Here is a 16,654-nt window from a genome sequence, read left to right on the forward strand (position 1 = left end):
CTTCATACGACTGTAGGCAGATTATCCAGGATATAACATTAAATCCACACAGAAATGGTTAAGTGACAACACCCATTTTCTGCAATGGCCATCTCTGGCCGTCTCCTTCACAATAATAGGAAAAGACTCACGGTTATCATATTTGCCAGGGATGTTTGCACAAATTATTAAACCAGAGGTGCCAATAATTGTGGAATCTGTTTTTTGGGGAAATACATTATTTATTAGAAAAATATAAGACTTCATTAATAAAGCACACTACTACTGACTGTTCATTGCTTCTACAGTAAAAGCACTGTTTTTTCCTTGTGGGCTTTTTAAACGACCATTAAGATAATATTGTGTGCCCTGTTAGCAGCAAACAACAACCTCAAACAGATTATCCCATAGCATGGGCTCCCATAGCGCAAGTGCTGAGAGAAGCAGGAGGGAAATTGCCCAACCGACCTCGTCGCAACAATCATTTTTCGCCATCCAGGCCCCCTTTTCTGCAGTTTAAAATAGCTATACTTTTCCCCCACCAATTACAGTTAATCATCGCAAAGTATTTTAGCCCTGTCATAATACTGCACGGCTGGCGGAGCTACTCCCAGCACCGACGATCTGGGGAGCCGTTAGCGGATAAACCAAACGGCGCTTTTCCGTCGAGATGCTCGCGGTGTAATGGGCGCGTCAGGACAGAAATCATTGTTTGGAGTGTCTCCTGGACCAAAAAAACGTGAGGCAAAACTATAATTCAGGTAGGCTCAGACTGCAGCTAGCCCTGAAGATGCTTAAAAGGGAGGACAGAGAGCGGAAACAGACAGCAAAGAGGCGCTAGCTCAACAGTAATCAGGTGAACGGTACTGTACCCAGCCACCAGCCACTTATGAGCTTCACTTAATAGCTAGTGGAGGGTTGCCAGATGCTTTTAATTGTGCGCGGGCACCGGTTATTATGACGGATGGAGTGATACCTAGCAGGAGAGGCTTAACAAGTTCAGACATCTGTGTGGCAGGAGGGAGGGAGGTGGGGGGGAGGAGGAAGGATATACGAAGTGAGAGGAAGGGGACTCGTGGAGCGTCGCAGACCCCCACAAAATGGCGTCTGCTTCATCAGCTGAAAACACAGGCACACCTGCGGGCCTCTCCCCAGCGTAGGGAGGGTCTGGAACATCTGCCGCAAGGCCCTCGGCTGCTGGTAATTCCCACACAGAGCTGTGGGCTAATTAAATGGACGGAACGGCGTCGCAGTGCGTAATCCGCTTTAAGAGAGCTGCCCGCTACGGCAGGTGAGGTGCCCCGCAGCCTGCCCAAGTGCATGCTGGGCCAGCGTTTCGTGTCTGCTGCAGTAGGGCATACCCCCCGCGTGCTAGCACGATAGCATGATAGCGTCCTTCGTCTCTACACAGTACACACATTCGCGGACCTTAGCTGACCGCATATCCAGATTTACCTTCAGTGGTTAGCTCACATACTGACGTATAGAAACAGGAAAATACATGGTCTGAAGAACGGAGCCTTCTTTGCCCAGCACCAACTTCAATCATCCATTTGTAAAAGCAGATTAATCCTGTTCTGTGCCTTGAATACAAGGCAAATGTGATTTCAGAAACAAGTTACTGTGCGGCAATGTCTGCTCAGTTGTCATAATTACCTTGGTATTCTAAGCATGAGAGGATTTCTAGAGGTAGGGATGAGTAGTTTATTCTCAGCTTTAAAGAGATTACTGCTCTTCTCCATAGAGAAGGGTGACAATACATAAACAACGGAAGCAAGAGAATCGTTTTTTGTTTTTTTTACTCATTCTAAAAGGCGTAGTGAACCTGCGTAGGTATTTAATTGACTGGCCATCCTGGTCTGGTAAAAAAATAGTCCTGTTACCTCCTATCTCAGCTATACAATGAACAACCAGATTTAGTCACGGTTCAGTGCATTAATAGATGGAACAGCGGCTTTTGTCCTGGTTTTCAATACATGAAATTATGGCCCGCAAAAAAATGAGTTTCAATCCAATTTCTGATGCCGCCTTGACTGCGTTTGGCTTTATGTGGGAATAGGATGGGATATTAACCACATTGTGCTTCGAGAGTGTGTTGAATAGGACACACTGCCTATATTAGGATATGCGTCAGCCAATGGCACACAAAGCAGCCAGGGTTTTCAAAAAACTTCATCTTTAGAAATATAAATATACAAAGAAAAACCTGACAAAAAACAGATTCAATGCCTGCTATGCTGAAATATATTAGAGGGAGATTCAGCAACCTTTCATGAAATGCTTATTTACTGAAACACTGACGTCTGCTTAAGATGTCATAAATTGTACAGTTGACACAATTAACAACTGCATTTTGTAAAAAAAAAGCTTGTTATCAGAACTGAAAAAGTTTCATCTAAATTAAGAATTTACTACTTTTACACACAACAAATGATTTGCTATAGATGCTCCTCACAATAATTATAGCAGGAAGCCCTCTCCATAAATTTCTTTCAACAAGAAATTTACATCAATAATCAATGAAGCAATCAATATGGATTAGCGAGAAAAGCCTGACACACACATTTACCTTGTGGAAATCAGTGGCCACTTTACTCATCTAAGACACAAGGCTGTTATCACAGATACAATGTTCTGTCTCAACAGCTCATTGGCGCCACTGTCTTCTTGTATCTACATCTAAGCCTCTAATCTGAAGACTGGCTTTCAATCGGTCATACATTTCGTCAATATTTAACAAGAAAAGAAGCAATCAGAGGATTTCCACGATATATAAAAGTCAAAATATACTGAGTAAAATCATTTCATCAATAATAATGTCTATGGATTATCGCAATCTCAGTTGTGACAAGCAGTGTTGACCGCGACACTTCATCATCATCATCATCATCATCAACAACAAAAGAGAACGCTGCGTTCTGCTGCACTTGAGTGTTCATATTTCCCATCATGCTTTACAAGCAATTGGTTTCTCCCACAAAAAAAAGAAAAAAGGAAACACCCGTTTTCCCTTCCTCTAGGCATTCTTAAAGATCATGTGGCAGCACTCTGATTGGTCAGCAAATAACCTCAATTCGCTCCCTCTGCCTGGAACGCAGCCATCTCCAGTGATATTGCGCTCATCCATTGCCTCACCCTCTCCTCTGCTCGTCTGTTCTGTGGAGACCAGAAAAAAATAAAGGCTTTGACCTATGCAGAAAGAAAAGCTGTGGTTGGAAGATTCCCATGCATTAAATTACAGTGTGTCAGACCTGATTTATCCAAAACAGCTGCTCCTCAGTAAAGCCAATTATTATTACAGTGACCTACTCTATTGATCTCTTAGTGGGAGACTGGGAGGGGTGCAATATGAAGAAATCTGCGGTCTTTAGAAATGTTTATCAAACGGACCTACGCACAGCGTGCAGTGACTGGAATAGGCAAGTCCTGCCAAAGGTAGCGTGAGCCTTGTCTTCCAGGAAAAGGAGTTTTAGGACTGAGGTGAATAGGAAGTATTTTATACCGGGGTGTACAGAAAGATAAATACTGTATTCATTACCACAGGGAGATTGGTTTGTCAAAGAGCTCCGAAAAAGCAATATAATTAAAATAGACAATGTCATAAAAAATTGACAATGGGGCGACAATGAGAACCGCGCATGAAATAGCACACGGAGGCCATAACGCAATAATCAGAACCCACGTTCCTCAGCGGCGCTGGATTTCATCGCCGGTCGTGACGCGTGTCCAGATCGCATCGGCCGCGCGCTAAGTAATTCCCCAATGCGTTTTCAGAGCGCTTAAAGGATCGCTCCGTCACACGCGAGACCGTCCGTCAAAATAAGAGAGAGAGAGAGAAAATATATAGATATTTTCAAAATGCTGACTCTGCAGGCTGGGGGGATATATATGCGAATTACAGTACGTCCCGTGTGACTGTGATTATGTCTGTTGTTATTTAGCGTCCGCGGGGAGCGTGGCTAATTCTGCGGATTGAGGCGTATCGACGGCGGCTTACGCCGGGGGGCGGGGGGGTTACAGTGCGTAAAGAGGCGCGGAGACGCAGAGATGATCGGGGGGCCAAGAGCGGCTGCGGGATCCGATCCGTCATTCGTCACCCCCCCCCCCCCCACCTCTCCTTCTCCTCCTCCGTAAAAACTGCGGGAGACGGATGACGGGACTAGCGGGCTCGGGTGTACTCGTTACGGGTCCCGTGTTAAAAGAGGTGTGGACTGACCTTACACGATAACGGGGGTGGGATGGATGGATGCTGCAGGGCCAGCTGGCCCAGGGAAGGGGGGAGAGGGGGGGAGAGAGGGGGAGAGAGGGGGAGGGAGGGGGAGGGAGGTGGAGAGGTGGAGAGGTGGAGAGGTTCCCCTCGCGTGACGCCGGTGCAGCAGTCCCAGAGCAGGTGGGGCCCGGAGAGGAGAGGAGCCTGCCAGCACTGCGGAGAGGGGAGGGGAGGAGTGGAGGAGGAGGAGGAGGAGAGGAGGGGAGGAGTGGAGGAGGAGGAGGAGAGGAGGGGAGGAGTGGAGTGGTGGAGAAGGAGTGGAGAGGGGAGGAATCATACCCAAGCACACACACACATACATACACACACACACACAGACACACACAGACACGTGCACACACACAAATGTATATACACATACATGCACCCCCCCATCTCTCTCCCTCCCTCTGTCTCTCCATCTTCATAAGAGGCTGTGCCCCCTGGCCTTGACCCCTATCAATATCAAGTGCTTGTTCAGCAGGAAGAGATATGTCCTATTGCAGTCTCTCTCCCTCTCTCTCTCACACACACACGCTATCCCTTTACACTGACAGGACAGAAGAAGCAGAGACTCTGCAGTGTTGGACTCATCCATTACCTGCCTGATCAGGCTGCCACTGCTGAGTCACACTCACATCTGTGGGACAGAGCAACCTTCAAAGGCAATGCCAGCTGTGACTATCTCCTATGTACACAAGTATCTCATCTGTACCACAGCAATACAACCTCCTGCAACCAGAATGATCTCTTCTATACCACAACCACATTATCTCCTCTATACTGCAACCAGGACTATCTCCTGTATAGCACAAACATGCCCGTCTCCTCAAAACCAAAACCACGACTATCTGCTCTATACCACCACCAGGACTATCTCCTCAGTACTACAACCAAGACTATCTCCTCTATGTCACAAACAGGACAACCTCCTCAATACCACAGCCATGACTATCTCCTCTATACCACAATCACACTATCCCCTCTATACCACTACCAGGACTATCTCCTATATAGTGCAACCAAGACTATCTCCTGTATAGCACAAACATGCCCATCTCCTCAAAACCAAAACCACGGCTATCTTCTCTATACCACATCCATACTGCAACCATGACTATCTTGTCTGAGAAAACACAGAGAACCCCTGCTATACCATGGCCACCTCTATCATGTCTTAAAGGAAAGTCCTGCAATACCACAACGATGACAACAGTGTTTCCCTAGTAAGTGTACGAGGAAACCCAGCAGGCCCCAAAAATAAATTAATCAATGCCAAAAATAATGCCATCTACCCATTCATCCATAAACCATTAATCATTTGCGCTTGGGAGCCTCTATGTGGCACTGTTCCGAAATGTGAGTCACGCTCTGTATCACTGCCTGGGAAATTTGAGTCACTTTTTCTGTTACTGTGGAGCGACAGCGTGAGCCTATGGGGTAATGACGGACAGGAGAAGACTGGAGATATGTTTCTTATCTTCAATAATTATTCTCCAAGGAAGAAGTCCTGCTATCCTGTGGCCACAGCTATCTCTGCTTACAGAACAGAGAGAAACCGTGGCACACTTCCTGCTATACCGCAACGGGGCTCTATGGTGTTCCCATTTTAGGAGCACTGAGCTGTGCCGGGCGGCGTGGATGATGCAGTGGGCAGCACTGCCGCCTCACAGCAAGGAGGTCCTGGGTTCGAATCCCCGTCGGTCGGGGCCTCTCTGTGCGGAGTTTGCACGTTCTCCCCGTGTTCGGGTGGGTTTCTTCCGGATACTCCGGTTTCCTCCCACAGTCCAAAGACATGCAGGATAGGCTGATTGGAGAGTCTAAATTGCCCGTAGGTATGAGTGTGTGAATGAATGGTGTGTGTGCCCTGCAATGGACTGGCGACCTGTCCAGGGTGTATTCCTGCCTTTCGCCCAATGTATGCTGGGATAGGCTCCAGCCCCCCTGCAACCCTGTTCAGGACAAGCGGGTGAGGATAATGAATGAATGAATGAATGAGCTGTGCTAACTGGAAATTTTGTTTCAGAATATACATAATAATTGAGATGGACTAGTGTTTTCCTAAATGTGTCAACCTAGGAGCAACTGCAAAAAAACTTAACAAGTCTTTTCATTCCTCTAGGTTGGCTCAATTGCATATCAATCGAACACAAAAAAATTTGAATCCTAAACAATGACGACAGAAGTCCTGGTATACTGCAACCACAATCAAATTATCTAATTTTACAGTAAGAGTGTGCCTGATCAAGCCCCGGTCAACCACAACCACAATGTTTTATGGGACATAGAGAGAGAGAGAGAGAGAGAGGGGGAGAGAGGGGGAGAGAGAGAGAGAGAGAGGGGGAGAGAGAGAGAGAGAGGGAGAGGGAGAGAGAGGGAGAGAGAGAGAGAGAGAGGGGGGGAGAGAGAGAGAGAGGGGGAGAGAGAGAGAGAGAGAGAGAGAGAGAGGCGGTGCTATTCCTGGTCAATCACCTCACAGGTTGCCTCACACGGACGGCTCTAAAGCGGCAGATGAAAGCAGACAGCAGGCTGTGTCCGATCAGCACCCCCACCCTCCCCCAATCCCCCAGTCCCCACCCCCTGTCCTGTCCAGTGTGACAGGACTCTCTCTGTTTGGCGGCTGCAGAAACTTTGCGATTCCATTTCGCCTCCTCCCGAAATCGAGCCCAATGTCACCGTCTCAGCCTCGCTGTCCTCCGGGGGATACATCCGGACGGCCGGAAGGCCGGCGGACATGATGGATGAGCCAGAGTCACGACTCGCGTGCAGAGGGAGAGAACTGTCGAAGAAGGAGACCGCAATAGCCCTACCCCCTCCAGAGCACCGGCGCGCAATTACCACACCCCCTCCCTCTTCCGTATTCCCTCTTTTGCCCAACGGTCGCCCCTCAACCGACTACTCCTTCCACAGCTGGGCCATATTTACTCTGGTGTCATAGCAGACGGGGCCCCGTTGACAGCACAACAGAGGTACTGCCGGTATGAAAGAGGGCTCTGCATAGACTCTACCGCTGATATGTGGGAGAAATATGGACTCCGTCCTCCGGCGAGATGCACTGGGAAGTACATTCATCCATCACCCTCTGCGGTGGTTTTAATGCCCCCCCCCCCCCCCCCCCCCCCCCCTCCGCACCCCACCCCGGCCCGGACGGATGGATGGATGGAGTGAGTGAGAAACGATGGAGAGTTATCGGCGGGGGCAGGCAGGAGAGCCGGGGGGACGCGGTAATGGAATCCCCCCCGCCGGCGAGGCTAAACTGGTCAGAGGAACCGCAGGGCTGATGAAGTGTGGTCTGGTGTGTGACTGCGTGGGCTGGTCTCCATACCGGAGTGCATACGTAAGGTTCACAGCACCCGAATGGGCACCAGCAGTACAAACAATGCATTTATTATTCGTAGTGTCCAGCCTAAAACAACTGCTTTGGTGTTAACTAGTGCCCACTCAACAAAGACTCATGTTTCATTTGTAGAAATAATTGGAATATTGGAATACACTAAATGGTGAAATGACTGATTCTATGACATCTGAGAAGATTAATGATCTAAATGTTCTCATTTTCAAAGAATGAAGCCATCTATATTTATGTATATTTCAAGTCGTAAATTACAGGGAACACAGTTCTTAAAATGTATTGGGCAAATTCAAAATCACACACATGCACGGACACACACACAAATACACACACAGACAGACACATACACATGCATACACACACACACACACACACACACACAATGTTGCCCATTGTTCATTTTACAAAGTACTTTAAAGCCAAAGAGGCAGGTCAAACTCCTCCGTTCAAATGGCAACGTGTACAGTGATAAATCCTCTCGCCCCTCCGGATGGGTCCGGAGCTTTCCGCGGACAACAGTTTGTGTAATCAGATTTCATGCAGCTGAAGCGCTGTCAGCATATAAAAACACTGACAGAGGACGAGTGGCACCGACACCATTAACCCAGTCATTATTTACATCTCTCTGAAAGGGAGGTTTGCAGTACAGGCCCATATGTTCGGCCTGCTGTGAAAGCCAGACACATTCCTTTGTGCGGTATTCACGGATCTCCAGTTATGAGCCTGTGCTGTGGACACCGACTCCCATGATGCAGTCCTCCGGTCACCAGGGTGAACAGACAAGGCCTTGACCTTTAGACCACCCTCCCTTATCACTGACTAACCCTTTGTTGGTTTTTCTGAATGCTTTTTTTGGAAATTCTCATTTGTACTTGAACTCCATGGCTTTCAGTTACCAGATGTGATTGTTACGTCAGTATTCAAAGGTTCACACTCTAATCACATGGTAACCTGGCCAACAACTTTGCTTAACCCACTAAACTCTGATACTGAGTCTTTGTTACAGTTGCAGTTGCATAAGGCTACTGTGGCAATGTCAAGTACACTTGAGATAGTTTAGCATGGTTTATTTGTCAAAACATTGGCAATCTATTCTTTCAATATCTAGTCTAGCAAGTGAGTGATGAGTTTGTTTCAACGGTGATGAGCTGTACAGGGATACCAAACCTCATTGTTGTATAAGACAATGAGGAAGTGCTGATACAACCCTTATTTTAAACACTTCCTTTGAAAGTGCTTTTCTGTCTCAATGTATCAAAATAGACGCTGTCTGTATTTCCTTTTTGAGAGAATCTGCCAGCGAAACCATCGGTATGATGACTCCTCCAGCACCACGGGATCGTGGACAACTCTTTCAAACACAGAAAAGCCACAGGGAATGTTTCATTTCTGTATAAAGCAGAGCTGCTATGCAATGGGGTGGAGTGGGTGGAATCTCTTGAGTTAATAATTTCAAAAATGTTATAATGTCAAATTATTTACAGCTTGCATTTAATTCATTCGCCATTTAAAGTACTGCTTACAACAGGGAGAAATAATAAGCAACCCTTGTGACTATGTCTTATTCCAACTTCATCTGCAGCTGGATTCAGAGCTTGTATTAAAGTCCAGATCTAAAGCGAGCTCCCCTGTGCGTCTTTGATAAAACACGTCCCAAGACATGAAAACACTTCTTTCTTTTTTATGTTTTTTCTGCTTTTTCAACAGTGAAGCGTACTGTTGGCATGTATTACAAACAAATTTGAGGAATGGGTCAGGTTTAAAGACAGACAATTATGCCCAATAATCCGTCTTAGAGCATTTCTAAGTACTGCAGTTATCTTCCTTGTGCACATTAAAATGAAACATTTACCAAAACGCAGTGGTATTGCTGGTGTGGAGCCTAAACCATAAAAACAATGAAAGATTGAATTTTTTTTGCAAGACAGTCAAGCACTCCAGGGGTTTGACATCCCTCCAGCAGTTGTGTAGTTCCATTCCCAGTGGGAACTACAACAACCACAGTGAGGCGCGGGATAACTGTTTAACAAAAAGCTGGCATCCCATTGGTACACATGGCCCCCATAATTCAGCCATTATGCTGGTTTGCGCCTGGACTGGGAAGACTGCCCCCTACAGGCCCGTGCAAGACATGCAATGATAACAGAATGGAAGAGTTAAGCTCCTGGGGAAAGGACAATTTTTATGTGCAACAAAACAAACGGCTGATTAAAAATGCAATTAAAGACTTAATCAAACCCCTTAATCTCATCCTTTCAGAATCCAGTCAATTGCCAAACACGATTTGAAGATTTAAAAAAAGGGAAAGCAAAACGGTCATAAATTACTTACACAAATAGTGAATGGCCGGATGCTCAATTATCAACTTTAATGAATATCGATCCTTGCATGCCGAGATACAAGACAAAGGATTTAAAATAATTTCACAACGAGTGTATGACAGCATATAAAAGAGGGGTTTGAAAGAGTGGCGCTCTTGCTAGGCTATGTGGGAAGCTAAAGGCCCTTCAGACAAGCCCAATGTGCATTCAGTGGAGCACAATGGGGATGCCGGTGATGAGCTAGCAGCCTATCCTTCTGCTTACAGCTGTCCCCATCCGTGGCAAGATGGGTCTAATTACCTCATTAGTAAGGGGCTACTGGAGACCGTGCTCTTTCGAGCCGCTCAATGTCAATAGAGTATCCAACAGAAGAGGCTAATTGAGTAAATAACATCCACTCCTTGACAAGGGAAACATTTGTTTCCCAGGCTAACGTCGTGACTGTTGGCGGCCATTTTGACGACCAAGAGGGTCGTTATCTTCCATCAGTAATTTCTGAATTAAATGGCTGTAATGGACTGAATAGGCCACTGCCATATATGCCGTGCATCTCTTTTATTGCAGAGGCCATTGTTAACGGGGCTGCTGAGCGGTTGCTTTAATGCGGGATGATAAACAAACAGACCTGTCTCTCGGTACACAAAGTCCCTGAGGTGTGGGGGGCGGCTACACCTGAAACCTTTCCAAAGGCAATCATTCTTCGACTGTTATTTTTATCTATTGTATCTGTCTCTTTCTTTTTTTTCCTTCACTGGCAATGCTGGTGCTCTCATACTTACTTCAACAAATCCTCTTTCAATACGACGCTCCAGAATTTCCACCCAGGTCAAATGGTTGACTCAGATGCAATTAAAATACTGAATGTTGTGACTGCCACTCTTTGTTGGTAAAGTTCCAAACGAGTGGAAACAGGGCGGCTTTTTTTGGTAACAAATTGGTAACAATAAAAAGTCACTGTATTAATGTGACCTCTTCAGTGCACTACCCACACTTCTTAAAAAACAATATTTTGCTTCTTCCTCTGATCCTGTACCTGACACATTTAAATGCAGTATTTCTATGTCCAAAAAAAAACACAGTAGGAGTGGCGTCTAAATCAGGCCTTGGCTTTTTATCCTCTCCAGCTACTGCAGTTAGGCTGTCAGAGTGCATCAGATCCAAGGTAAAGCAGCCCGGAATAGATCCAGGAGGGACAGCGGAAGAGTAAACAGCGGTAAAGGGAAGACGGTAGTATCCGCATGAGGGGGGGGCATTAAAGCCGGAAGCTTCCGTTGAGCTGAAAATGACTTTAAATTACACCCCGGACAGGTATAGCATTAAGGCAGCTGCAGTTCCGGGGACAGGGGCCTGTGTTAGCCGGTATTCATAAAGCACCGTAGACGGCTGGGCTGGGATCATGCCTCCCATGTCCGTATCCTAACAGTACCCATTATTAGCTATAAGGGCAAACTGATCCTAGATCAGGGACTGTATTCATAGCGTCTTCCAAATGGAGCGCTGGTCTGGCATGAGATTTCTCTCTATCCTGACTGTTTCCATTATTAGCTAAGCTAAAGGGCAAGCTAATGCAAGATTGGGGTTTGTGTCGATAAAGTGTCTTCGGAGTTGGACTGCTGGTCCGGGATCTGGTTTGCCACGCTCATATGCTGACTGCATCGATTAACGTCAATGGCTTAGCTGATCCCAGATCAGTAGTACTCTCCTGAGACACTATGAATACTGGCCCGGGGCTTTTACACCCGTTGTTCCTGAAGGAAAGGGAGCAGCTTCTAACAGTCACACGGGATTTCTCCGCTGTCTTCGGGGCGTCTCAATGGCAGGTTGTGTCGCTGCCTCTGACCGGAATTCGGAAACGCAGCGGAAGCAATAAAACACGGCGGCGCACATCTGCATGTGCGATACAGCGGAACGGCTCTGTTTCATCAAGAACTTAAGCGTAACGACTCGGAAAAAACAAAGGTGGGGGAGCCATCTGTTCAGGCATGGACAAAAATGGAAAAGGCAGAAAACAAACAAACACGCACCGCACACACACACCAGACCTGGGTCACGTACATAATTGTTTTGGAATCAAATACTTTTCTGTGCTCGATTGATCTCGCCTGGAGCAACTGAGCAGACCGAGAGGACCAGAAGGCAGGGTTTGCATAGTTTCAATACATCAGATAAGCTCAGTAAAGTATTTCATACACATACTCACGCACACACACAGTGTCCACACAGGTGACTTGCAGTAGTCTCCTGTGTAAGCAGGTACACATCCCGCCAAATGTTCCTTCCATGTGTCTGTTACTGGCTGGCTGACGCACAAATTTGAAATTCGCTACCACAACATGGCATTAACTGCAGGCACGTGTGTGGTTCATTAGCTTCACACATTTTAACAGTGCTTTGCATGGAACAACACCTTATTACTTTATTACTTGTTAATGAAAGCAGGCACGGCAGGTGCCTCACGTATAATCACCATCAGCGAAAAGACTGAACCACGGAAACATATTTTAATTCTATATCAGACTCATTATGCAAATATACTTTGACATTAACTGTTTCAATTATTTATTATAACTCTAATAGTGTTACTAATAGTTCTATCAAAAATCTGCTCTTTGGGTTTAGAGCACGACTGCATGCAAACACACATGCGCACACGCGCACACACACACACACACACACACACACTGTACATAAACAAGACTTTTCTGTGCAATATACATTCATTCATAATAATAAGATTATGGGGCAGAAGGGGTATACAATTACAATTCTGTTGAGAAAAACAAATCAGTATTTCACAGAATTGCAATTATGTGCCTCTATAATATTGTTATTAAAAATTAATAGATACGGCACAAAACAATTCTCGGTTTTAAATCAAACCCAAAAAAGGACACGTACTCCAGTAGCATTAAACAAACTCTACCTGGGCTGATTTTATGCCAATGACCACCTGACAGATAAGGTGGGAGGAGCTTGTTGTTCTTGGATAGCAATAGAATAAGCATGAAGGTGCTGGAATTACAAAATGGTTGAATGACAGATTTATATTTCTACTAATCCACTATTGCTACAAATGCCCCCCCCACCCCAGGTTATTCTCTAAAAGCCCATGATAAATAGCTACCCAACCTTTGAACCCCATCCATCCTCCAGTCTATTTGCGCGCCCGACCAACGGGGGCTGAAAAATAGGAAACAGCTGGAGAGCTTTCTGATTATTCTCACTGTAGGGGAGAGGTCCCAGGAAGACAGAGGAGATATGCACTTTACTCAGCCTAATGGGCTAACCTGCTGTTAGGACCTACTGAATAGAAACACAAGCATCGGAATACAGCATGCGGGAGAATGTCTTCTCTATCAAACATCCAGTTCAGCATTGGTGAACCGAGCCAACAACAACAACAACAATTACATTACAGTTAGTTAGCTGCCGTTTTCATCCAAAGCAACTTACAGTTGATTAGACGAAGCAGGGGACAACCCTTCCTTGAGCAATGTGGGGTTAAAGGCTCAACAGCTGCATAGATCTTATTGTGGCTACACCAGGGCTTAAACAACCTACCTTCCAGGTCCCAGTCATGGACCTTAGCCACTAGGCTACAGGCTATAATAATAATCATAATAATAATGAGGACAACAACAATAATAATGGATTTATATAGTTCCTTTTTTGAACTCACTTCTTTACAGTGATGGGGGTGAATCCTTCCCGGGAAACATCACAAAACAAATGTGATAATCATAAGGACATAATGGGACAAAAGCAATCAATTTATCAGGAGTTTAAACCTCTTGAACAGAGAACTACGCAGAACAGGAGCAGCTAAAATCATCTGTGAGATAAGGAACAGCTCTTCACATTTACAATGCAGCTCTCTGGTATAGGGGTCAAAAACCTAGGTTTGAACTTTGAACTGCCAAGTCAACCGATTCCATCGAGGCGGCACTATACTTGGATGAGATTAGCATATCTGTGATGCTCAACAAGTGAACGCCGTCTAGCGCCATCTTACCACGAGGACAGAATGCAACATCAAAACATAACAAGCTGCTTTGGTATGAAAGGCGCTGTTGCAACACATTTTTTTCATCTTCATGTGAATACGAAAATCAAAGGAAACGCAATGCTTAGGACTGACAAGTGTGTCACCCTTACTCCAGGCTCCGGTAAGCAGAGGCAGAGAAGAATAAATCAAAGGATGTATGCTCCTATGGCAATACTGTGTGAGAGGCGTAGTGATGAAAGCCGGTGAAATGTCTGCATATCTTCTGACACTGTACCTCCACATACACTGTCACTCCCTACGACGGGACAGACGTCTCCACAGGGACATTCGTTTTAGGTTTTCAGTGCCCTGAAATAGGGGGACTATGTAGAAGTAGCACTGTAATTTCTACACCAACATGTACAATAATTCCCTTTAATAAAAGCTGAGAATGTGCACTTACACAAGAATGTGTCCCAAAGGTTATGGAGCTCGTATACTGTAGAAGGCAAACTTTGCTGAGAAGATGTCTTCGCCCGCGGTTCATTGACAATCATCAGTATTCATTTCAGAAAACAAAAGAGTAAAACAGTCAATTTTCTTGGGAATAATGACATTGATAAAGAGCATTCTGTTCCGCATGGCTGTTTTGGATGGCGGTCTATAACATGGTGAGGTGGTGGGAGGGCTTCATCGTGCATGACAAATGTTTTTGAAAGGAAAGATTTCTGCCCCCTTTCTTATGGTGAAAGCTAGCAGACCCTGGCAGGCTGAAAACATCTGCCCGAGGTTTAGCTGAAGAAAACCGGGCAGTTCCAGCCTCCTGCAAGAGCAGTCCGTTCTTGTTACTCAAGAAAGTATTAAATTACAACCAAAGTCTGCTAGCAATTTCATCGTCCTGGGCTCAGAAGGGGGTTTAGGATTTTGAGGTCATGAAAGCACAAATCCACATCAGGTGTGAGCAGTCGAGTCGCCGCATGCAAGCTACAAAACACTAAATTACTGAATCACAGTAAAATAAGTTTGAAAAAACATTAATAAGCAATTACGTAACAAATAAGCCTTGCCATCATGACATGAATCAAGAATGTTATGTAATCAGAAATGGAAAATGATTTAAGAAAGTTAAACCGACAGCTGAAATGCAGGGTTTTGGGTTGAGATGATATTCCCTTGGCCAGGAGATTGGTAATTAAGCGTAAAAGTAACCTCTGCCAAAATATCCCACCGTTACAGGGCTCAGATGTAAAAGTACATTTTTTTTAAACCTTCAGGGGTCACACCTTCTGAAACCAAAATTTGACAGCAAACAAATCTCATGAAATATGAGGGTCCTCTCTGAAAAAGAAAGAAAAATCAATGTCTCCAGAATGACTGGGTCTTCGATCCTTCCAACTAAATGACCCTCCTAGACCGTCCCCTCCCAGGGTAATCAGGGTTAATTGGTGCTCTTGGTCCCCAGCGTGTTGAGAAAAGGCCTAATGTCTGCACAGGTTCTTCTGTCACACTGTCGTGTTAATTGGGGTATTTTGTGTTTCTTGTCCCTGTTCTCTTTCCGTAGTCTTGTCATCTGGTTATTTATTTCACCTGCGTCTAGTTACCTGTTCTCCGCTTTCACACCGTTTCGTCATATCAGCTCATTTCTTCTGTGTATATATACCACCCTGTTTCCCTTTGTCCTTTGCCAGATTGTGATGTGCCATTCTTTCCAGCATTGTTCCGTTAGTCTGCAGCCACCGCTATCTTCTGGAGTGGAAAGGTAGCTCAGGGGTCAGACTGCTTTTTTTTCTCACTTTTTAATAAATAAATTTTAAAAAATAAAAAATAAAAGCAATGTCTCTCTCTTAAGGTGCGTCTCTCTAAGCCAACAATGTAGCCAGAAATATTCATGTAGTTGGACCGGTGTATAACTTGGCAGGCCAGAACCACAGAACTAAGGGGTTTCTTGCGTGGTTTTAGAGACTGGAGATTGCAATCGCTTAATGAAGGGGGGGGTATTGTTCTACGAGCGCAGCAGGAGGCGGGGAGGGGGGGGTCGGATTTTGGACCACAGGGGGAAGATAGTGATCGAACATCCAGAGAGGGGAGGGTTACTCCCCCATATTTCAAGCAGTGAATACAATGACTGTCAATATGTTTTTTGTCCAAAAAATTGATTCGCAATCTTTAAAAAATGTAACCAGCCTAGTTGCATTGAGATTGACGTCTCTTTTGCAAGTGAGCGCTGGAGCCTACATGTCAGGACTGTGGGAGGAAACCGGAGTCTCTGGAGGAAACCCACTCAAACACGGGGAGAACATGCAAACTGCGCACAGAGAGGGTCCGTCTGGCCACTGTGCCACCGTGACCCCCAATTGGGTGTGCTGGTTGATCTGAAATAAAAAGGGAAGCCAGGGTACTATGTCAGTAGCTGTGGGCCGCCCAGGCCCATCGATGCTGATACTGTTCCAGTGGCGCAAGCTGACGGTTTCTATTCACAATGCTCTTTGCTGACAAGCTTATATCAACATCCCCTCTTGTCTCTAGATGTTGTTTCACTATGTTCAATGTCAAATAGCACATGGTAAATGGCTGGCATTTATATAGCGCCTGGGGGTTAGGTGTCCAGAACACTTCGACACACCCAGGGTGGGATTCGAACCGGCAAACCCTCCGACTGCCAGACGACTGCTCTTACCACCTGAGCCACTGAGTGGACCACTGTCCCCTGAGCACTTTCCGCTAGTCTTCTCTGACCAGCAGCACGCAGCTTTCATTGCGGCCCGTTT

The 16,654-nt window shown here is 45.7% G+C and overlaps 1 protein-coding gene across 2 annotated transcripts in view; it reads right to left on the reverse strand.

The window, feature by feature from the left end:
- LOC133134036 (CXADR-like membrane protein) overlaps positions 1 to 16,654 on the reverse strand; it is a 59,448-nt gene that overhangs the window by 39,206 nt on the left and 3,588 nt on the right. Inside the window, exon 1 of one of the 2 annotated variants that reach the window (XM_061250401.1) lies at positions 14,350 to 14,481. The exons of the other annotated variant lie outside the window; for it this stretch is intronic. Coding sequence (XP_061106385.1) covers positions 14,350 to 14,443 — 94 coding nt within the window. The 5' untranslated portion in view covers positions 14,444 to 14,481. Of the gene's footprint in view, positions 1 to 14,349; positions 14,482 to 16,654 lie in introns of those variants that run through there. 2 annotated transcript variants of the gene reach the window in all.

This window comes from Conger conger, chromosome 7 (genome assembly GCF_963514075.1).
Source record: "Conger conger chromosome 7, fConCon1.1, whole genome shotgun sequence".
Lineage (NCBI taxonomy): Eukaryota > Metazoa > Chordata > Actinopteri > Anguilliformes > Congridae > Conger > Conger conger.